This window comes from Acomys minous, assembly GCF_964271855.1.
Source record: "Acomys minous genome assembly, chromosome: 12".
NCBI classification, from domain to species: domain Eukaryota; kingdom Metazoa; phylum Chordata; class Mammalia; order Rodentia; family Muridae; genus Acomys; species Acomys minous.
The window spans coordinates 93,443,617-93,465,733 of NC_140493.1; the positions used below are offsets into that span (position 1 = coordinate 93,443,617).

The 22,117-nt window shown below is 53.7% G+C and overlaps 2 protein-coding genes across 13 annotated transcripts in view; one reads left to right on the plus strand and one right to left on the minus strand.

The window, feature by feature from the left end:
* The first annotated feature begins 95 nt into the window (after positions 1–95).
* Positions 96–15,208, plus strand: CNTNAP1 (contactin associated protein 1). Of its 3 annotated transcripts, none has more exons than XM_084748757.1 (24): positions 96–305; positions 1,230–1,331; positions 1,423–1,616; positions 2,025–2,172; positions 2,261–2,464; positions 2,636–2,820; positions 3,473–3,616; positions 4,262–4,523; positions 5,395–5,544; positions 5,811–5,982; positions 6,282–6,388; positions 6,518–6,637; positions 7,002–7,205; positions 7,363–7,519; positions 7,619–7,746; positions 8,029–8,214; positions 8,660–8,881; positions 9,442–9,681; positions 11,085–11,438; positions 11,570–11,697; positions 12,722–12,815; positions 13,000–13,245; positions 13,361–13,408; positions 13,853–15,208. In XM_084748757.1, the coding sequence occupies exons 1-24, from the start codon at positions 236–238 to the stop codon at positions 14,161–14,163; spliced, it is 4,176 nt and encodes a 1,391-aa protein (XP_084604883.1). In that variant the 5' UTR covers positions 96–235; the 3' UTR covers positions 14,164–15,208. The 3 variants fall into 3 exon arrangements, with proteins under 3 accessions (XP_084604883.1, XP_084604884.1, XP_084604885.1); XM_084748759.1 differs by having other exon boundaries at positions 256–362; XM_084748758.1 differs by lacking the exon at positions 1,230–1,331.
* A 501-nt stretch (positions 15,209–15,709) lies between these two features.
* EZH1 (enhancer of zeste 1 polycomb repressive complex 2 subunit) overlaps positions 15,710–22,117 on the minus strand; it is a 39,563-nt gene continuing 33,155 nt past the window's right edge. For 9 of the 10 annotated variants that reach the window (XM_084748793.1, XM_084748790.1, XM_084748789.1 and 6 more), the window contains exons 16-21: positions 20,232–20,410; positions 19,592–19,687; positions 19,194–19,275; positions 18,472–18,552; positions 17,974–18,058; positions 15,710–17,754 (exon numbers count right to left, since the gene is read on the minus strand). In XM_084748793.1, the coding sequence (XP_084604919.1) occupies positions 17,694–17,754; positions 17,974–18,058; positions 18,472–18,552; positions 19,194–19,275; positions 19,592–19,687; positions 20,232–20,410 (584 nt within the window). In that variant the 3' untranslated portion in view covers positions 15,710–17,693. The remainder of the gene's footprint in view (positions 17,755–17,973; positions 18,059–18,471; positions 18,553–19,193; positions 19,276–19,591; positions 19,688–20,231; positions 20,411–22,117) is intronic. The other variant, XM_084748787.1, reaches the window with a different exon arrangement.

The window sequence follows — 22,117 nt, forward strand, 5'->3', positions numbered from 1 at the left end:
AGAGAGAGAGAGAGAGAGAGAGAGAGAGAGAGAGAGAGAGAGAGAGAGAGAGAGAGAGAGGAGGGGGGAGGAAAGGGGGTTAGGGGAGTGGAAAGGGTCGGTAAGGAAGGGGGGAAAAAAACAGCGGTCAGCCAGGAAGCCCAGGAGAAAAGCTGGGGCACCTGAGCCAGAACGGGAGCCCTAGCGAGAGCAGGGCACAGGAAGGCAGACACCCAGGGTTGGTCAGCTCCGCAAGATGTGTCTCCTCCGCCTCTTCAGCATCCTGCTCACCGCTGTGGTCTCTGGAGCTCGGGGATGGGGCTACTGTGAGTGCTGGTCTCAGAGGCAGGTGGGATTGGGTGCAAGAGTCTAGAGTTTGCAGGGTGAGTCCCGCACCGCATTGCGGCTAGGTGGTCGCCGGTCCTTCCCCGCATCCATGCACGCCTGCACGCTCCCATCTTTTCTTGCCTCTCCCCAGCGCTCTGCTCCGCAATGCAGCTTGGAGGGCGCTGCGTGCGCGCCACGGGCTAGGGCTGGGCTCTGAGCTCCCAGTCATTTCAAGATTTAGAGCTGTTAATCCAAGCGGGAGCCACTGCCTGGGTTTGAGGTTAGGGTTGGCTATAAATGCGGTATGGGTGACCTAGGCTAGAGTTGAGGTCCCCCCCCTTCCCAGGGACTAGGGCTAGAATTTGGAGCTGGCTCAGGGACTAGGTGGGGTTTGTGGCTAGGGCTGGGTTTTATGGCTAGAATCCAAATAAGAGTTGGTGACCCTGACTAAGGGCAAGGATGATGCTAAGAATGGGATTGGGAGGGGGCTGGGTTTGGGGATTGGTGCATGTTTTGGTGGGGGAGGGTCGATTAACGGAATTGATGGCGAGGCAGGGGTTAATTTTGTGTTCTGAAGCCCACTTAGGTTCTTAAATACGCTGAAGTTTTGGGGTTGTATTTAGGGGAGTACTGAGACAGGGCAGACTCTGGGCTAGCAAGGTCTGTAAATGGGCTTTGGGTCTAGAGATGGAGGCAAAGGCTGACCCCTAGAAGATGGCAAGCTTTCGGCTGAGGGAGCAGCTGTTGCTGAAACCCAGGTTGAGCGCACGGCTTCCAAGGAGGGCTGAGTCAGCCACAAGGGGGCAGTAAAGAGGCGCTTCAACCGCTAAGTGGGCCCAGCCTTTGAGAGAGGAGGGGTCATACTAACAAGCTCATTTCCTTACTCTCACCCCCACCCCACCCCCACCCCCACCCCTCCCCAGATGGCTGCAATGAGGAGCTGGTGGGGCCTCTGTATGCACGGTCTCTGGGCGCCTCCTCCTACTATGGGCTCTTTACCACAGCCCGTTTTGCCCGGCTGCACGGTGAGCTTGCCCAAACCAGGAAGGGGAGGAGGACTCCAGAGAGCTGAGAGAAGATAAGTGGGTGATAAAAAAGCCCTTGCCCCTTCTGTAGGCATCAGTGGATGGTCACCCCGGATTGGGGACCCGAATCCCTGGCTCCAGATAGACTTAATGAAGAAGCATCGGATCCGGGCTGTGGCCACACAGGGAGCCTTTAATTCTTGGGATTGGGTCACGCGTTACATGCTGCTCTACGGGGACCGTGTGGACAGCTGGACACCATTCTACCAACAAGGGCACAACGCGGTACTCTCGGCGCCCAGGCGCATACCCTTGGGGAGCCTTCCCCAGCTCTGGGTCCTGGGCTGGGCACTAGCTTAAAGGGAAGGGGAGGGGACAGCATGAGGCACAGGTGAGGACTCTCAGCATTTAGTTCAATTCTGATTGATTCCTGCCAGTCATAAGGTTTAACACACTTTAGCGTAAAACCTAGGAGAGCTCCCTGAAGGCAACGATACTAGATTTGTGCTTTGAAGAAATAATAGGGGCACCCTAGACCCGGGAAACTAGTCTGTATACAGTCCTGGAGGCAGGGGAGGTGGGGGTGAATTCCTATTCCCGCTCCCGTCAAGAGTGGGGAGGTTTGAAGTCATTGCTGCCCCAGGAAGTTGAGGATAGGGACAACATGGTTATTAGTGTTCCCAACCCCCACAGACCTTCTTCGGTAACGTCAACGAGTCGGCAGTGGTACGCCATGACCTGCACTACCATTTCACCGCTCGCTACATCCGCATCGTGCCACTGGCCTGGAACCCACGCGGCAAGATCGGCTTGCGGCTGGGCATCTATGGCTGTCCCTACAGTAAGGGGGTGGAGGCCGGGGGAGGGACAGGGATCTGGAGAAGGGACAGTCTCCCAGCTCCCCTGCCCACCCACAATCCTTTGCACAGAATCCAACATACTGTATTTTGACGGAGACGATGCCATCTCGTACCGCTTCCCGAGAGGGGTCAGCCAAAGTCTTTGGGACGTGTTCGCTTTTAGTTTCAAGACGGAGGAGAAGGACGGGCTACTGCTGCACACCGAGGGCTCCCAGGGGGATTATGTGACCCTTGAACTGCAGGGGGCACACCTGCTGCTGCACATGAGCCTGGGTGAGCTTCGGGAACCACAGAGGGCTGCCCTGCCTCAGCCTGGTCCTTCCTGTTATACCGGCTGAGCCAACCCGCCCTTCTGTAGCGCTTGGTGCTCTGGGCTGAGAAATGCTGCTTGCCTGAGGGCTTAGGGCCTGCTGGCGTCCTCACTGTGTTCTGCCGGGCCCTCAGGCAGCAGCCCCATCCAGCCAAGACCGGGGCACACCACAGTGAGCGCTGGCGGCGTCCTCAACGACCTAAGCTGGCACTATGTGAGGGTTGACCGGTATGGCCGAGACGCAAATCTCACCCTGGATGGTTACGTCCACCGCTTTGTGCTCAACGGTGACTTTGAGAGGCTGAACCTGGACAATGAGGTGACCATGGGTGGGGCACCATTTTGGGAGCGTGACAATGGATTGGGGTGTGTGTCGTGTGTGTGTGTGTGTGTGTGTGTGTGTGTGTGTGAACACATGCCAGAGAGTGTTTTATCCATTGTTTCAGTCCTTACCACAGATCTACTAAAATGGGTCTAGAAATCCAGATTCAGGGCCGGGCGTGGTGGCGCACGCCTTTAATCCCAGCACTCGGGAGGCAGAGATAGGCGGATCGCTGTGAGTTCGAGGCCAGCCTGGACTACAAAGCGAGTCTAGGACAGCCAAGACTACACAGAGAAACCCTGTCTCGAAAAAACCAAAAAAAAAAAAAAAAAAAGAAATCCAGATTCAGGGTACCAGGAAAAGTAGACATTGTCCCCAAGTCTCCTTTTACAATTCTGGTCAATTGATAAAGACTCGGTGTCTCCAAAGTATCCAAGACAAACAATTTGATCTACTGAAGGCCTGCAGCCAACTAATGGCGGCGTTAAGGCTCAAGCCTGAACAAGCTTTGGCACTCAAACTGGGGAAATGTGGTCCAAGTTCTTTCTTAAAACTGGGCCCAGTACTGTAGAAAGGGTACTTATGGTACACGTGCACAGGAAAGGTAGGCGCTAAACCCAGGGAAACTTCTTTTCACTGTTTCCTACAGATATTCATCGGGGGTCTGGTAGGTGCAGCGCGTAAGAACCTGGCCTACCGGCATAACTTCCGTGGTTGCATAGAAAATGTGATTTACAACCGGATCGACATTGCGGACATGGCAGTGCGGCGCCATTCGCGGATCACCTTCGAGGCCAGTGGGCAGGGGGGGGGGATGTGGGAGGACAGGGACACTAAAGCCGCTTGGAAAGCTAAGAGGTAGAGAGAAAAGAGATCCACTCTCAACAGTCGGATTCTCAGGTGTTGGGGGAGTACCAAGAATTCACGGATCTGGCCGGGCATGGTGGCGCGCGCCTTTAATCCCAGCACTCAGGGAGGCAGAGGCAGGCGGATCTATGTGAGTTTGAGGCCAGCCTGGTCTACAAAGTGAGTCTAGGACAGCCAAGGCTACACTGAGAAACCCTGTCTCCAAAACAAAACAACACAACAACAAAACACCACCACCAACAACAAAACAAAAACAAAAGACTTCACAGATCATGCCATTCACCCCTTAGTAGTGAGCCAGTCCAGGTGTCAGAAGAGGAGGAAAAAGAGGTTTTGCTTTGGAGACAGTGGGATTCGTGATAAAAAGCAATGGAGCAGAGGGCAGGCTTGCTTGGACCCCTTCCACAAACATGTAGACATACTTGCGGAGGATGGAAGGGTTAAGTTTGGAGGTCTTACCACCAACTCACATCTAGGGAGTGTCTGGCCTGGGTCTTAGCTTAACCTATTGAGAGCATCGTGGAGAGTACCAGGCTTCCGTGGCCTGATACATCCACTCGTTCCCTTTTAGGGTAACGTGGCTTTCCGTTGCTTGGATCCCGTCCCACACCCCATCAACTTCGGAGGCCCTCACAACTTCGTCCAAGTGCCTGGTTTTCCCCGCCGCGGCCGCTTGGCAGTCTCCTTCCGCTTCCGCACCTGGGACCTCACCGGGCTTCTCCTTTTCTCCCGCTTGGGGGATGGGCTGGGTCACGTGGAACTGATGCTTAGCGAAGGGCAAGTCAACGTATCCATAGCGCAGACTGGCCGCAAGAAGCTTCAGTTTGCTGCTGGTGAGAGGCTCTCCGGGCTCTAGGCAGCACAAGCTGCCTAGAAAAGGGTGGGATCTAGAACAAAACAGGTACTCTCCAGTGGTTCTGGAGGATTCCTGGAGAAGTTTGTTAGTTATTTCCAACTTGCACACTGTGTCAATCAATGACTAAGGTTATGGACAGTGAAGGGAGCCGGCAGAGGTGCCATTGCCCAAGGAGATAAATCTAACAATGGGGTGCTCTTAGACTGCTGTTTGGATCCAGAGTGGGACCGCTGCGTCCCCACTCAAGACCATCTTCCCACTGGGCATGGTGGCTTGTGGCGGTGTATGCCCATAATCCCAGCATCTGGGGAGCCACGGCAGGAAAAACCGTAAGTTTGAGGTCATCACGACTATATAGTAAGTTCCTGGCCAGCCTGGGATACAGAGAGACTCAAAAATGCAACAAGGGGGCTGGGAACCCAGCTTGGGTGTTCTGCGAGAGCAGTACTCTTGGGTGTTGAACAGCTCTCTCCAGCCACCCTGTAATTCCAACTGCAGGGCATCCAACCCCTTCCTCTGGCTTCCCAGGCATGCACACACACACAAAAAAACCCAAAATCTTTTTCTTTAAAAACAAAAAACAAAAAGACACCCTGCTGCCACGCCTTTAATCCTAGCACTCAGGAGGCAGAGGTAGGTGGATGGCTGTGAGTTCAAGGCCAGCCTGGTCTACAGAGCGAGTCCAGGATAGCCAAGGCTACAGAGAAACCCTGTCTCAAAAAACAAACAAACTAAAAACAAACAAACAAAAAACAAAAAAAAAAAAGAAAAAGACACCCCGCCTCCCCCAAAACACAGTCTTCTCTTACTGCTTCCACCCACTCACACCATCCTCCTTTCCTGTCCAGGGTACCGTCTGAACGATGGCTTCTGGCACGAGGTGAACTTTGTGGCACAGGAAAACCATGCAGTCATCAGTATTGATGATGTGGAGGGGGCAGAGGTCAGGGTCTCGTACCCACTGCTGATCCGCACGGGGACTTCGTACTTCTTTGGTGGTAAGTGTGGGGCAACTTTGCCCTTTCTCTTGGTGGGAAGGTCCAACTCAGTTCTGATGGGGCCACATGGAGAATATCGGAGGGACCAAGCCCCCTCTCCCCTCTGAGACCGTGGGGTATATATACGTCATTGCCATCACTTGCACTTGGATTGTAGCATCCTTTCTCCACTCATGTATGTAGCGTTCCTTCTTGGCATTTCCCCAGGGGAGGGGTCTCTGGGTTCTTCCCAGAGAAAGGGGCCTTACAAGGTGTGGTTGCTCCAGGTTGTCCCAAGCCAGCCAGCCGTTGGGGCTGCCACTCCAACCAGACAGCATTCCACGGCTGCATGGAGCTGCTCAAGGTGGACGGCCAACTGGTCAACCTGACTCTGGTGGAGTTCCGGAGGCTTGGCTACTTTGCTGAGGTCCTCTTTGACACATGTGGCATCACAGACAGGTATCCAGAAGGTCCTCTCCCTATCAAGTGATCCCTCTGAAGCCCGCTCCTATAGTCAAGAGTGGCCTTTTCTTTTTAATATTCTTCCTGCAAAGTTACAGGTGCCCAGGAGTCAAAGAAAGTTTCTATTCAGTCCTAAGGTTTTGTTTGGCAGGGGCTATGTACTTTGCCTTTTGGAAGAAGGGAGGAAAGCACTTGATCCTTGTAGACTATCTAGTGTCCCTGTGCCCTGGTACTTTGGAAAACTGGGAATGATCGCCTTTCAAGCCTCTTCCCTTTGGTGTTGACCCCTTCCCCAGATGCAGCCCAAACATGTGTGAGCATGACGGACGCTGCTACCAGTCTTGGGATGACTTCATCTGCTACTGTGAACTCACTGGCTACAAGGGCGTTACCTGCCATGAACGTAAGCTCGATGGTACAGGGGGTCGGAGGTCGGAGGAAGGTTATTGGGGGTCAGGAAGCTGTTGGGGATAGTAGGGGTGACCATTCTTCTAGCCGTCTAGCTCCACAATTGCCTCGTTGCCCCCACCAGCTTTGTATAAGGAGTCCTGTGAAGCTTATCGCCTCAGTGGGAAAATGTCTGGAAACTTCACCATTGATCCTGATGGCAGTGGACCCCTGAAGCCATTTGTTGTGTATTGTGATATCCGAGGTAAGTGGCTTTGATGGGTGGGGGTGGAGTCATGGTTGACTAGACAATGTAGGAGATGTGGGGGCCAGGGAAGCTGTAGGGGGGGGGCCAAGATGAAACTGTAGTGTGTGTGTGTATGTGGGGTCAAAGGACAGTGTAGAAGGGAAGACACCTAGAAATTTGTAGTTTTCCAGATAAATTCCAGCTTCTGGCCATTCCAGCAGCTGCATCTCTATCCTCCAATATGGAGGACCCAAAGCTGGGCTACAGTGAAGTGGCTGGCCACATTTACTGGCTCTTAGGTGGCGGCAGGTTTGGTGGGTTGACAAGGAGGGAGACAGAGAACCTGTTACATCCAGCCAAAGCTCTGTCCCGTCTCTTCCAGAGAACCGAGCATGGACAGTTGTACGGCATGACAGGCTGTGGACCACTCGAGTGACAGGTTCCAGCATGGAGCGGCCCTTTTTGGGGGCCATCCAGTACTGGAACGCCTCCTGGGAAGAAGTCAGTGCTCTGGCCAACGCTTCCCAGCACTGTGAGCAGTGGATCGAATTCTCCTGCTACAATTCCCGGCTGCTCAACACTGCAGGTTGAGGCTGGCGGCAGGGAGGGCAAGGCGGCACAGCCGGAGGAGAGCCTGGGGTGGGGGTAAGGGTGGGTGGGTCAGGGCTGCTTGTACCTGGGCATGAGGAACCCAGAGGCTAGTGGAGGGGCAGGGCCTGGAAGCTGCCTGGCGTCTTCCCCAGGAGGCTACCCCTACAGCTTTTGGATTGGCCGAAATGAGGAGCAACATTTCTACTGGGGAGGCTCTCAGCCTGGGATCCAGCGCTGTGCCTGTGGGCTGGACCGGAGCTGTGTGGACCCTGCCCTGCACTGCAACTGTGATGCGGACCAGCCTCAGTGGTGAGGGGATGGGAGGGCAGGTTTTTGTTTTTCAGGGACCCCCCCCCCCCCCGGGGCAGCTGAGAGGCAGGGTTGAGTCACTGCATCCTGCTCCCACAGGAGAACGGACAAGGGCCTGCTGACCTTCGTGGACCACCTGCCTGTCACTCAGATAGTGGTGGGGGATACAAACCGCTCCAGTTCCGAAGCTCAGTTCTTCCTGCGGCCTCTGCGTTGTTATGGCGACCGTGAGTAGCAGACTCCTTTGGCGTGCCTTTCCAGCACTGACTGTTGCCAAAACGTACATCACCTGACCATCCACTGGGGATCTCTAGGTCCCATGGTCAGATGCTCCTGCTGTGATCTGACCCTCCCTTTCCTTGTTCTGTGCCTTAGTATTCATTCACCCCATTTCGGAGTCTCCCCAACTCTGCCTGCTCTGTTCTTCCCTGCCTCCCGCCCACTGAGGCTCCCCTACTCCCCTACCCTCCGACTTCCCTGACTAGGCCTTCCTCGCTCTGTTTTTGCAGGCAATTCCTGGAACACTATCTCCTTCCACACTGGAGCCGCGCTGCGCTTCCCCCCAATCCGTGCCAACCACAGCCTCGATGTCTCTTTCTACTTCAGGACCTCGGCTCCCTCAGGCGTCTTCCTAGAGAACATGGGGGGCCCTTTCTGCCAGTGGCGCCGACCTTACGTGAGAGTGGAGCTCAACAGTGAGTAGTAGGCAGACTAGGAAGAATGTGGCTCGTAGAGGGACATCACCCCGTGGAGACTGGATTAGGGAACAGGGCAGTCACCCTCTTGAGAGGTGGCAGGGAAAGGTCTTAGTGTCTGCCTATGTGACCGCAGCCCCTTGGCCCCTTTACTTATGAAAAGGGGAGCTAGGCTCTTGAGGTTTCAAGCATCTCCAACTAGTTATTTTTTCTAGTCCGGGCATGGGAATTGGGAAACTGATTCCAGGAACCGGCAAATTTGGGCAATATATTGTGTGGTTTTAAGCCATCTGTAGGTTTTGTTTTATGCTGTGAACTAAGTGGGGGGCGCGGCTATATAGGGAGCTCCCATTAGGGTGAGGAGAGGATTGTATTGGGCAAGAACACTATGCGGGGTCTTCGGGGAGGGGCCAGAACCCCCTTTCTCTACTGCCATGCTGTCCAGCGTCCCGGGATGTGGTCTTCGCCTTTGATATCGGCAATGGGGACGAGAACCTGACCGTGCACTCAGAGGACTTCGAGTTCAATGACGACGAGTGGCATTTGGTCCGGGCTGAAATCAATGTGAAGCAGGCCCGGCTGCGAGTGGACCATCGGCCCTGGGTGCTAAGGCCTATGCCTCTGCAGACCTACATCTGGCTGGAGTATGACCAGCCCCTCTATGTTGGTAAGCAGCAGCCCAGGAGCAGGGAGGACGCCTCCATCATGCAGCCCAGGAGCAGGGAGGAAGCCTCCATCCTGTTCCTACACTCTCATGGGTCATGCTCCACGTTGCCAGGAAGCCCATGTTCCCATCCTCCCTGCCCCTTGAGTGAGCCAGGGGGCCATAGATCTCCTCCACTCCCATATATATATATATATATATATATATATATATATATATATATATATATATATATATATTTTTTTTTTTTTTTTTTTTTTTTTGATTTTTTGAGACAGGGTCTGTGTTAGCCTTGGCTGTCCTAGATTCGCTTTGTAGACCAGGCTGGCCTCGAACTCACAGCGATCCGCCTGCCTCTGCCTCCCGAGTGCTGGGATTAAAGGCGTGCGCCACCACGCCCGGCCACTCCCTTATATTCTAGTCCATCCTCCTAGCCCTGTTTCCCCCCTTTCTCACTCACTGTATTTATTCCTGTCTCTGGCTCTACAGTCATTTTAGGGGAGCTCTTGGGATGTTCCACCTTTGAGCTACAGCCCCTGCCTCTCCACTTAACTCTCAACCAGGATCTGCAGAGCTTAAAAGGCGCCCTTTTGTGGGCTGCTTGAGGGCCATGCGTCTGAACGGAGTGACTCTGAATCTGGAGGGTCGTGCCAATGCCTCTGAGGGCACCTTCCCCAACTGCACGGGCCACTGCACCCACCCCCGCTTCCCCTGTTCCCATGGAGGGCGCTGTGTGGAGCGATACAGCTACTACACGTGTGACTGTGACCTCACGGCCTTTGATGGACCTTATTGCAATCACGGTCAGTGCTGCTGGTTCAGGGACTGGGGGGAGGGCACAGAGCCTTGGTGCATGATGGGAAGTCTGAGGGGAAGGGAAGGGAATACAAGTCAGCAATTGTGGGACACTAGGGTTGTTAGGCTTCTGAGCTCTTAAATGGGGCAACTAGGCATTTGAATATGCTGGGTAGCTCCACAGTCACACAGGAAAAGGGAGTGCGGGCATAACTAGCCGCTACTGCAGGGGTCCCAACAGTAAGCACACTAACTTCCCCATCTTCCAGCTATCGTCAAAGTCACGCAGGTTGCTCCCACACCTTATGCACATCTACTCCGTGTATGTGCAGATGTGTGTGCATGTGTGTGGTGGTGGCACTGGCACATGTGTGGGGGCCAGGGGTCAAGCTCAGGTGTTGTTTCTCAGCTGCACCTACACTGTGTTTTCAGACAGGATCTCTCACTCAGCAACCAGCTGGGCTCGGCGGACAGCGAGCCGCGGGAATACTTTTGCCTCTGCCTCCTAAGCAATGGGATTACAAGTGTGTGCCATCACATCTAGTTTTTTGTGTGGGTGCTAGGGACTGAATTCACGTCCTCACGCTTGGGCAAGCATTTACCAACCGAACAAGCTTCCTAGCTCTGATAGTGTCTTCAGCTTCACAATACATGTTTTCTCCTGCCATTTCCTGACCTAGCTCTACATTCCCAAAACATGTCAACCAAGGCTCTTGGTTGAGGTGAGCCTTGAGATTCACCATGTCCAGACTACATTTTCCTAAGGTTGGCCCAAGGTAATCATGGGGCAGGTGGGTTACTGTGGGTGGAGCCTAAAGGAATACAGGGAAGTATAAATAACAACACATAATTGGATGGAGTTAGGATGTCTTGTTTGATTTTTGTTTTTTTTTCAAGACAGGGTTTCTCTGTGTAGCCCTGGATGTCCTGGACTCGCTTTGTAGACCAGGCTGGCCTCGAACTCACAGCCATCCACCTGCCTCTGCCTCCCTAGTGCTAAGATTAAAGGCGTGCGCCACCACACCCGGCTGGAGTTAGGGAGTCTTAATTCTAATCTTGGCCCTCCACATAAACTGTGTGTTCTTGGGGAAGTCATTACCTCCTATCCTTTAGGCTTACGCTTCCTCGTCTGTAAATTGCAGAAGACCAGACCAGATGATCTCCCAGGGCTCTCACACTATTATTCTATTTAGTGCTAGATGGGGTGGTGCAGGCCTGTAACCCCCGGCACTTGAAAGGCTGAGGCAGAAGGGTTGTAAATTTGGGCTACAAAATGAGACAATGTCTCCAAAATTGAAGAAGGAAAACAAAAACAAAACAACATAGTAGCAGATACTGAGTGTGTGTGTATAAAACCCTCTGAACGTCTGCCTGAGAAGTCTGAGGCTTCCGCTTGGTTTCTCTGCTTCAGATATTGGCGGATTCTTTGAGACCGGCACATGGATGCGCTATAACCTGCAGTCAGCACTTCGGTCTGCAGCCCAGGAGTTTTCTCACATGCTGAGCCGGCCTGTGCCAGGCTATGAGCCTGGCTATATTCCAGGCTACGACACCCCTGGTTATGTGCCTGGCTACCATGGCCCCGGGTACCGCCTGCCCGACTACCCGAGGCCTGGCCGGCCGGTGCCCGGGTATCGAGGGCCCGTCTACAATGTTACCGGAGAGGAGGTCTCCTTTAGCTTCAGCACCAGCTCTGCTCCTGCAGTCCTGCTCTACGTCAGCTCCTTTGTACGTGACTACATGGCTGTGCTCATCAAGGAAGACGGTAAGTTCCATGGCTTCTTCCTCCAGCCGCCCGAACTCCCATAGATACTGACTAATGCAACGATACAATCCTTTGCAAGATGGGGCCGTGGAGCCGAGAGAGGAACCCATGTTCCTCTTCCCGCTCCACAGGGACGCTACAGCTCCGGTATCAGTTGGGCACCAGTCCCTATGTGTACCAGCTAACCACTCGGCCAGTGACGGATGGCCAGCCCCACAGTGTCAACATCACCCGGGTCTACAGAAACCTCTTCATCCAGGTACAGATGGACAGGGGATAGGGCAGTTAAGTCACAGCATCAGAATCTTAGCTGTGGCACCCTATACAGGGGATTTTCACATGCGTCACCTCTCATGACCCTCTCATCAGCTCTGTGAAGTAGATGTGGTTGGCAGTTATTCTGAGCTCCACTTACAAACCACTGAGCAGGCTGCGAAGAGCGAGTCACACCACCAGGGCAGAGGGGCGTGGCCCAGTCAGCAGAGAGCTTGCTTAACATGCATGAGCCCTGGGTTCCGTGCCCAGCACTGCAGACTGGGCATGTAATCTCAGTTGAGGGAGGAGGATCAGAAGTTTAAGGTTATCCTTGGCAGCCTGTGGTACATGAGACCTGTATCGAAAAAGCAGTGCTGGTGCTGGTGAGATGGCTCAGTAGCTAAAGGCACAAACTTGATAAACCAGAGATTGATCCTGAGAGCCACATTGCAAACGGGGAGAAATAACTCCTACATTTTGAACTCCAGATGAACTGCGGCGCTCCCCGCAAAATACAAAGTGTAGCTGGGTGTGGTGGCACACACCTTTAATCCCAGCCCTTGGGAGGCAGAGGCAGGCACGGATCTCGAGTTTGTGGCCAGCCTGCTCTACAAAGTGAATGCCATGACAGCCAGGGATATGTAGAGACCTTGTGCCCCAAAATTCATTTTTCCCCCCGAGACAGGGTTTCTCTGTTTATCCTTGACTGTCCCTGACTCGCTTTGTAGACCAGGCTGGCCTTGAACTCACAGTGATCCACCTGCCTCTGCCTCCCAAGTGCTGGGATTAAAGGCGTGCGCCACCATGCCTGGCTCCTGTCCCCCAAGATAAAATAAAATAGAAATGTAAGGGGTCTAAGTGAGAACTACCAGTAAACCGAAAAGCCAGGGGTCAAAACCAGAGTGTTTGAGCCATGTGTCAATCCTTCCCTGGCCCTGGGGTTGCTCATTTGGGGCAAGGCTAGTCTGGGCAGAGTGACTTCCTTTATGGTGCTGGCGGTGTCCATCCAGTGCCCACTTCTCCCCTAGGTGGACTACTTCTCCATGACAGAACAGAAGTTCTCTCTGCTGGTGGACAGCCAGCTGGACTCGCCCAAGGCCTTGTATCTAGGGCGTGTGATGGGTAAGCAGCCTGCGGGGAGTCTGGGGAGAGCTGCGGGTGAAGCTGCTGAAGCAGAGTGAGGAGGTGGGGGCAGCAGGAGGGCAGAGTGCAAGGGGAGCGAGGGACGATGGGGAGGATGGGCGCAGGCCGGGCAGGGCTTCTGGGCGTGCCCAAATGCCTCCTTCTGGCCCCGCCTCCCCCTCAGAGACGGGAGTCATCGACCCGGAGATACAACGGTACAACAGCCCAGGCTTCTCGGGCTGCCTGTCTGGCGTTCGGTTCAACAATGTGGCTCCTCTAAAGAGCCACTTCCGAACCCCTCGCCCCATGACTGCTGAGCAAGCAGAGGCCATGAGGGTTCAAGGAGAGCTGTCGGAGTCTAACTGTGGCGCTATGCCACGCCTTGTCTTAGAGGTGCCACCTGAGCTCGATCCCTGGTACCTGCCCCCAGGTAAATCCTGAGACACAGGTGGAGGGCGGGGATGGGTGGAGGGTAACAGTGATGGGAAATGGCTCTCAACACAGAGGCAGTGTCTCCTCCCTAACCAGCCCTTTCTCCTCTTTAGACTTCCCTTACTACCACGACGATGGATGGGTTGCCATACTCTTAGGCTGTGAGTAGCACTGACCACTAACCTGACTTCCCAAGGCCATGCTGTCAGCATCCCTCCCAGCTCCTGTCCTGGGGCTGAGGAGCGAGGTGTTAGATGTGAGAGAGGAGAGTGAGGCAGGCTATGCTGACATCAGCACACAACTGGGCGAGGGCGGGGCAGCTACCAACTTTTAGCTGGAGTGAAATATTAAAATGCAGCCAATAGTCACAGGATGAGGAAATAGCGATGTAACAACATCTAGAGAAATGAGAAGCTAGAGGACTAGTCATCAGAGACACGGGAAGAGTAAAGTGGGCAAGGGATCAGCCAGAATCCAGACCTTCTAGACACAGGCATGGCCTCACATGGTCATATCCTGTACAGTTAGACATGATGCTTTTGGCTGTTGGTTTATGTGCATACCCCCAGAGACCTTCCCTGAGTTGTTTCTTTTCTTCCGCTCAGTTTTGGTGGCCTTCCTGCTGCTGGGGCTTGTGGGAATGCTGGTGCTCTTCTATCTGCAAAACCATCGCTACAAGGGCTCCTACCACACCAACGAGCCCAAGGCCACCCACGATTCCCATCCTGGCAGCAAAACTCCCCTACCTCCTTCAGGCCCTGCTCAGGCCCCTGTCCCAACCCCAGCTCCCACCCAGGTTCCCGCCCCAGCCCCAGCCCCAGCCCCAGCCCCTGGCCCAGGCCCAGCCTCAGCCCCTGGCCCAGGCCCCAGGGACCAGAACCTCCCCCAGATCTTGGAGGAGTCCAGGTCTGAATGAGTCACAGGGGCTTCAGGGACCAAGTCCAACTCCTCTAAGTCCCCTCAACACCTTCCTCCCCCCCTCCCCAGCCAGGGACATTTGGCTCTTCTTAGCAGGCTCTGTTCACCAGGATGACTCCCCTCTTGCCAGGTCTGGTGGGCAGAGCTGCAGATGGACCAAAGGGAGTGGCCGAGCCTCACTGCCTAAACCAATGCCCTGCTCATCCCCCTTCTCCCAGGCTCCTGGCTGTTTGCCCACCCCCCAGGAGGAAGCCCAAGGGGCTGAGACAGGCCTTCCTGCCATGTCTGTCCCAGCTGCTGCCAGGGATTAACAGCGGAGGGCAGGGGAGATGGATGCCTCCCTTCCTGTGCATCCTAACAGCAGGGACAGATGTGGGCGACTGTGGGGCTGCAGAGGGTATGGGGGGGAGGAGGCTGCTAAAACACACCCCGGAGCCTCCCCCCTGCCCCGCTGACCGGCTGTCTTCCATCTGCTTCCTCCCAGCCAGGGTTGAGGGAAGAACGTCATCACTGTCCCCACCCCCACCCTGCCCCGCCCTTTTTGTTTTTACGGAGACCAAGAGGCCTCAGTTTAGCACTTTAGTACCTCCGCTGCTTCACACGCTTTAGCCAAAGCCATAAAAAGCCTGCAAGTAGACAATGATGCAGACACCACCCAGCCAGCCCTCTACTCCTCCACCCCTTTTCCGAAATATGCACTAGCCTCGGTGTGCAGGCCTGGCCCCCTCCGATGCATGAGGAGCCCTCCCCCTCCGCTCAGAAATGCTGCTGCTGCGTTTGCCCAGGAGGTTGTATTCTTTATATATATATTTTTTGTTGCAAAGTCTCTCTCTAGAGAAACTATATATTATTCTAATTTTTTAATTATCTGTTTGTATATAAAAACAAAACAAAACTCAGTGGGCTGCCCTGTGCTGTGCCCAGTCTAGAGTGAGCCCATGAGTCCTGCCAGCCACTCACCCACTTGCTGGGCCTCTATTCTAGAGCAGGGCAGAGCCCGCTGTGCCCTCAACTGAGCGGGTCCAATAAAGCAGAGTGGCAGAGCCCCAGTCTCTGTGTGGTAGCTGACATCATGGCCAAGGGATGAATGGAGTCTTCTTAAGGGAACTACTCTGAGAGCTTGGAAACTGTCTAGTCCTCAAAACTTATGCATATAAGGTGGGTGGTGGCAGCGTACACCTTAGTCTCAGCACAGGGGAAGCAGAGGCAGTCACGATTTCTGAGTTCGGCTGGGCTGTGGTGGCGCACGCCTTTAATCCCAGCACTCGGGAGGCAGAGGCAGGTGGATCTCTGTGAATTCGAGGCCAGCCTGGTCTACAGAGTTAGTCCAGGACAGCCAAGGCTACACAGAAAAACCCTGTCTCAAAAAAATAAAAAAAGAAACAAACAAAACCTATGCACCAACCAGGGCTTCACCCTGGTCAGCTCCACCCCACCCCCGCCCCCACAGCAGTGATCAGCGCGCTAAAGCTTCTGCCCAATCTGCCCCATGCCACCACCTCTGATCCTTCAGCCCAAGCATACAGGACACAACTTGCCAAAACGGACTCTTAACACTTTATTAGATAAGAGGTCACAAGCCACAGGACTTTAAAGTGCAAGAAAATCACTGGCGATCAAGCCAAACGTACACCAGCTCCCCACCAGTCCCCACCACGTCGCTTTATCCATCGTCTTACACGAGGTGGGGTAGAAGTGGAGAGGAGGGCTGAAACCCGTCATTAAAAATAGAAGACAGCAGGGACCAAGAACCGGCAGCTAATGGAGCAGGAGTATTAGTGGGCTGGCGGGGGTGGGGGTGGGGGTGGGGGCGGGTGAGGGCGGGGCAGGCTGCCAGTGATGCTGAGGGAAAGCTGAGGTCAGTCTAGAACCAACATGGTTGAAAGCATTCCTCATGCCAGCCCCCCTCCACCTGTCTCTGGTTTCCCAGAGAATGAGTAATTCAGAGCCTACAGTTAGGCTTGACAGCATCCCTGATACACACAACAGACACAAGCCACTGACAGATGTCAATTTCAGAACTCTGCTGGGGGTCAGCCCAACTGGGGTGTGGGGAGAGGCTACTGTCAGGAGCTGTGGGGTGATGAGTGTGAGGTACGTATGTACCTACCAGTGTGGTGAGGGAGTGTGTATGTGCACAAGCATGCATGTCCCATGCAAGTCTCTAAGAGGCAGCATGTCGGAAGGGAGCCTGACTTCTTTGGTGGGACAAGCGCTGACTGCGGCTCCTGGGAGAAGGGACTGGTTAGCAAGGACCACGGGAGGAGCTCTGGTTCGCCAGGAAGCAAGGAGCCTGTTCCCCATTCTAACACTCCCTAGGCCAGTCTGTACCCGCCCGAGTCCTTTCCGGACAGAACAACGTCCCTGTTCTTAGCACACCAGACCCAAGGCAGCTATGCTGACTACAGTTTCTGTTCTTGTGTCAGCCAGCTCCTCCTGCCTCTCAGAAGATGAGACAGAACTGGAGATCTTCCACTCTCCTCTTCCTCCTTCAGAAGTGGGATTTGGGCAGGAACCCCAGAGACCTTGGCTCAAACTCCACTCCAATCTATAGACCTTCTAAAAGAAAGTTAAAGTGCTTTGTTCTGCCTGAATCCCAGAGAGAAGGGTGGTCTGCCTGCCAGTCTGCTCTGTGTTGGGACACCCTCCTAAATATGCGTGGCACCCCTTACCCACCCAGACACTACCAGCAGCAGGTACTATACAGACGGAGTAAACCACACAACCTCCCCTCTAGTCTAGACTAGAGCCGGCTACCCTGAGGAAAGAAGCAAAGCTGCTCCATGGACCGAGCCTGAGGGAGGGAGGGCCGGAGCACAGGGGACGCCTCAGTGACCCAGAGTGCTCACTCCCGACCAGGCACGGTCTGTGCTCCCAGCCGAGGCTGCTGCCACTGAGCTGGAAGGGACTTTGGAAGGGGCTGGGTCACTGGGAACCTGAAAATGCCCCCATCCCGCAGTCTTAGGACAGTCCTTTCCCCAGGCTCTGGCTGGCTCTACCTATGTCCACAGGATGGTGGCACTTAGCTTTCCCTCCTGTAGCCACAGAGATGTCACGGAGATGACTCTCCCTGAGTTCTGTCTGCATTGCCTGGCAGGCTCACCTTTAACCCTGACACCTGCAGGCTCCAGGGACCTGGTTTCACTTAGCAACGCCTGATAGCCAATGACACAAGACCTCTGGATTAGGAAAGTTTAAATGGTAGCACTGGTTGATTCCTGAGGGCCCACAGCTTGGGAGCTGAGGAAAAATCAAGCACTGATATCCACCCCAGCCCATGGCCTCCTCCCCTGATGTGGAGGTGCAGCTTCTCACATCTGAACTCTCCTGGGAGACCAGGTCTTCACCGCCTCTGTTTCCCCTTTCACTGAGGCAGTTTGTCCCCTTGGAATAAAGTGGAGGCCTAGTTATACAGGAGTGGGTGGGGTTTCTCAGCATGGAAGACATTGCAGGAGCTGGCGCAGCAGTGGTGTATGCCTGAAGCCAAGACAGTGCTGCTAGCACAGCACTGGCACAGGGCCCAGAGGGCTAGAAGACGTCGGTCTCCCTCTCGATGCCCACATACTTGAGGGCATCAGCTTGGCTGTACCTATCCCAGAGCAGGGAGGAGGAACTAGGTTACTCTGTGATTGACAGGATGGGGTCCCCTCCTGTCTCACTTCCACCCGATTCCTAACAGACATTTGTGCTGTTCCTGGTTCTAAGGCAAACAATAGCAACTACGGACCCTCTACTCCACCCACTGTAGCTGCTGAAAGCCCCAAAGCAACTTCACCAGTCACTCTTGCCCCAGTCCCAACCACCTCACCTATAATCAAAGAAGAGCTCTTCACCAGCCTGAATTGCTCTCTTGGCAAAGATCCCAATGCGATGATCTCCATTCACCATGACCACTGCAGAGAGGACAGGACAAACCTCGCTGGCTTCCGAGCTTCCCTGGTTACTCCTGCACTTGGGAGGATTCTAGGCTGATTTTCTCCAAATTCCCCATAGAATCCAACGGAAGCAACGCAGCCATGAAGGCACTGGTCTCTCTGCTTCTGACTCTGCTACTGTAGCCAGTGACTTCGGGGGGGAAAACAGTGACCTTTAAATCATGATTGTGAGGAAGCATTTTTAACGTAGTCAGTGAAAAAAGCAGAGTTTGAAACTGAGAGGTCTAAAATGATGGCAGATATTAATCATAAGTATCCTTGGGGAAAAAAGTAACTCAGCCATGAAAGAAGCTGAACGAAGGATAAAATCACAGTACACAAGGTGTTCGTTCAGCCCACCCTACTTCCGAGGCTCCTGAAGGCTCACTCACCTTTGGCATAACAGTTGGGGTTCACCGAATGGTTTGCAAAGCGAATTTTGTTTCCTTTCCGGGTAGCATCCACTACAAAATCTACATGACATAAATCAAAGAAAACCATGAGTGCCCCGGGAAACTCTATACTTTTTTGGGGGGTGGTGAGGTGTAGTGGGGACAAGGTCTAGCTCTGTGGCCCAGGTGGCCTAGAACTTTCTGCAATCCTCATGCCTTAGCCTTCCCAGTGCCAGGATTACAGGTATGTGCCACTATGCCCATTTTTGTCTGTGCTCAGGCTGGCCTCACTTTGTTCTCTGGCCCTAGCCTCTCAAGCTGGGATCACAGGCACGCGCAATGTGCTCTCCTTCAACTCCCCGTTTCTTTGGCTCTAGTTTAAGATCAGTTATGTGGGAACAGAAACTATTCAGTCAGGGGAATGTGAAGCCTACAACAGTAACAGGAGATGGGAAGAGCACGTGGTCAGTCTCCTTGTGTAGGAGCATCCCCTGTGGTCCTCCCTCGGAATTCTGGATCTCCTCCCACCCACTGGGTAGGGTAGCTTCTCAGGTGGAAGTGTCCGCTGTTCCAATTCCGGACACTGCTCAGAAATGAACCAGAGCCCAGGGGGCTCCCAAGCTCAACTGTAGCATCTGTTGGAAAGAGTCAGTGCTGATTGGAGCAAAGGCTGGTTAGTGTAAAGACTTGCACAGCATCCCTTTGGAATACCATTGGCGTACCATTGTTGAGGTTGAAGAGGAAGCTGGACATGTATTTATCATAGACCTTCCCTCGTCGATCAGCCTCATCCTGAGAGATGAGCTGCAGGAGCAGACAAGGAACAAGAGGGTGTCAGGTTGCCTGCTCGGCCGAGCTGGAGAGTAAGCTCAGGCTGTGTTAGTCCCATCTCCACCCAGGCTGACCAGGGTGAAAGCTGGTGGGAGGCAGACACCAATGCTTGACAAACAGTGGTTTGTTTCAGGATTGCAACAGTTCTGTGGGATCCCCTGAGAGGCCACATGAAAACCGGGCTGAGTTATTCAGAGACTGATTCACAGATGCCTAACCCACAGAAAACCAGAGAGTTTCTTGTCAGTGTCTTCCCAGTAAGGACGTGGGCTGAACCTGGAACACTCACCTCACCACAATATTCAGAAATGAATTCATTCTTCTGCACAGACTCCTTGATGAAGGTGCCCCATCCGGCCACATCGGAAGGGGCCAGCAGCAGGTGCTGGGGAGAGGAAGGCAAGCCTTAGATGACAGGGCGGGTCCGAGTGGGTGTGAGTGCTGCATGTGCACGTGTGTGATGGGGGCAGGTGGAAAGAACTACCAACTGTCAGGGGAACCTGAAAACAGAGACGGTCTAAACCATTCTGCTTTTGAGGGGAGAAAACAGAACCAAAGTGGTAAAGGAAACAGGATACTGTCTTCATCTTCCTTGAGGACCTCCTGGGCTGAATCTGGGCACACACTGCAATGTGGACGGCAGCAGAGGCAACCCCGGGGCTGGGGTGGAGCCCAGGGGAAAGTGCTTGCCTCTCATGTGCAAAGCCTTGGTCTCAAACCCAACACCAAAGGGGAACAGAATGTGAGCATGCCCGGGCACATACCCCTCTGCTCCTTTTTGGTAGGATGGAAAATTCGATTAATTTGACCAAGGACAAAATTTGTCAGGCACTTTCATAGAGAAACCCTCCAAGAGGAGACAAGGAAATAGGAACACTGCGACCATTTCCTACTTCCCATCGTGATCCTGACCCAGGAAAACACCTCACCTTTTTGAGGCCACGCTGGATGCTGCAGTTTTTGCAAGACACCACCTTGCAGTCCCAGTGCTCTGAGGCCCCACAGGTGAGGCACAAGTCAGGGTCACACTCTCGAACTGCCAGATAGCAAGGACACTGCTTGGTATTACACTGCGTCTTACAGCGACAACCAGGAAAACGATTCTGGCCTGAGTGAGGAGATGGGGATGGTTAGGAAGTGGGCCTGCACTGACACAGGTCAGACTCAGGGACAGCGGAACAGCAGATCTGACATGTTCAAGGATGCTGTGGCAGAACGGGCTGAAGGCTCCTTCCCCTGAACATCTGGCCTTTTCCCTGAGACAATGAAGTGCATCCTTCTGGCTCAGGAGACTGCTTGGTTGCTACAAAAACACAATCCACAGACACCATACACAGAAGCCTGCATGGCAAGGCCTGCATGCTTGCACCCCAGTGCTAGGAGGTGCAGACCGAGGGATTCCTGGTGCACACTGGACAGACAGCCTAACCCTAACCCTAACGAGCAAGTCCGTAGTTGGAGTGGGAGGTCCCATCTAAAAACCAAGTTAGATGGTTCCTGAGGAAAGACAGCCAAGCTTGACTTCTGGCAGCACTTGCACACACATGTGCGCGTGCGCGCGCACACACACACACACACACACACACACACACACACACACGTGTCTACACAGATACACACCACTAACTCACTCCTCACACTCATGCCTAACAGCCAAAAAAGCAGGCGTGATTATTAAGTATCACACGGAGATTGGCTAGCAGGTCCTCCTCTCAGAACCCCAGAGAAAACGAAATCAGTGCCTTTCACAGTAAATCTTCCCCATCAAACAAGCATCATTTTCAGAACCCAACGCATCCGCTCTGCACCATCCTCCTCCCATAGCCCTCCCCAGCACTAGCACATATCTGCTGTGGCTAAGATTGTTATCTGCTACTTGTCGGGTGACAATCACAGCACAGTGGCCTGGGCACTGGCTTCTGCAAACCCGGAGGCTGCCATCAGTTGGTTGGCCCCAAGCAAGAAAAACGAGGAAGGGGAAGGTGGGTAAGAAGCGGAGAACATCCACATTCCTGGCTCCTACTATATATATATACACACACACATACACACACACTTACTTTCTGAAAGATTTATGTTTATTTTATGTGCGTGTGCCTACTTCTCCGTATGCACACATGCATGAGCACCAAGAGGTCAGAAGGTGTCAGATGCCCCCAAGCTTGAGTTGCAGGTGGTTATGAGGGTGCTAGGACCAGAACCCAGCCTTTCCGCTTTTAGCCACTGACTCTCTAGCCCCTCCATACATATTCTTAATTTTAAGTATGTGTGTGTGTACCTGTGGGTGAGCATGTGCACCTGAGTGCAAGAGGCCTAGGAGGCCAAAGGGTGACATCAGATCCATGGAGTTACACATCCTTATAAGCTGCCTGATAAGGGTGCTGGGAACCAAACTCAGGCCCTCTGCAAGAGCAGAAGGTGTTTTTAGCTACTAAGCTATCTCTCCAGCCCAAATGGCTGTCCTAGACTTGCTTTGTAGACCAGGCTGGCCTCGAACTCACAGTGATCCGCCTGAGTGCTGGGATTAAAGGTGTGCACCACCGTGCCCGGTCCTAACAGTTGTAAAACAACATCCTGAAAAGGGGAACCTGAGAACACCTTAGCAAAAGCCTGTTTCTCGGCTCTCCTTGGAAGAAGACAGACAAGCACCTGTCTAGTTCCTGCCTCCAGAATAGAATCCCCACCAGAAGGCTTCAAAAACGACTTTCACAGCTGGGAAAGGTGACATACACCTTTAATCTTAGCTACCTATGAGGTGGAGAAAGCAAAATTGCTTGAAAATATAGGGAGTGGGAGGGAGGGAGAGAAGGGAGGA

Bases quoted from the DNA above. Each gene is read 5' to 3' on its own strand.
- CNTNAP1 (XM_084748757.1), top strand. From the start codon at position 236: ATGTGTCTCCTCCGCCTCTTCAGCATCCTGCTCACCGCTGTGGTCTCT. The intron at 2,173-2,260 runs GTAAGGGGGTGG...TCCTTTGCACAG, and splicing joins CATCTATGGCTGTCCCTACA to AATCCAACATACTGTATTTT. The intron at 5,983-6,281 runs GTATCCAGAAGG...CCCCTTCCCCAG, and splicing joins ACATGTGGCATCACAGACAG to ATGCAGCCCAAACATGTGTG.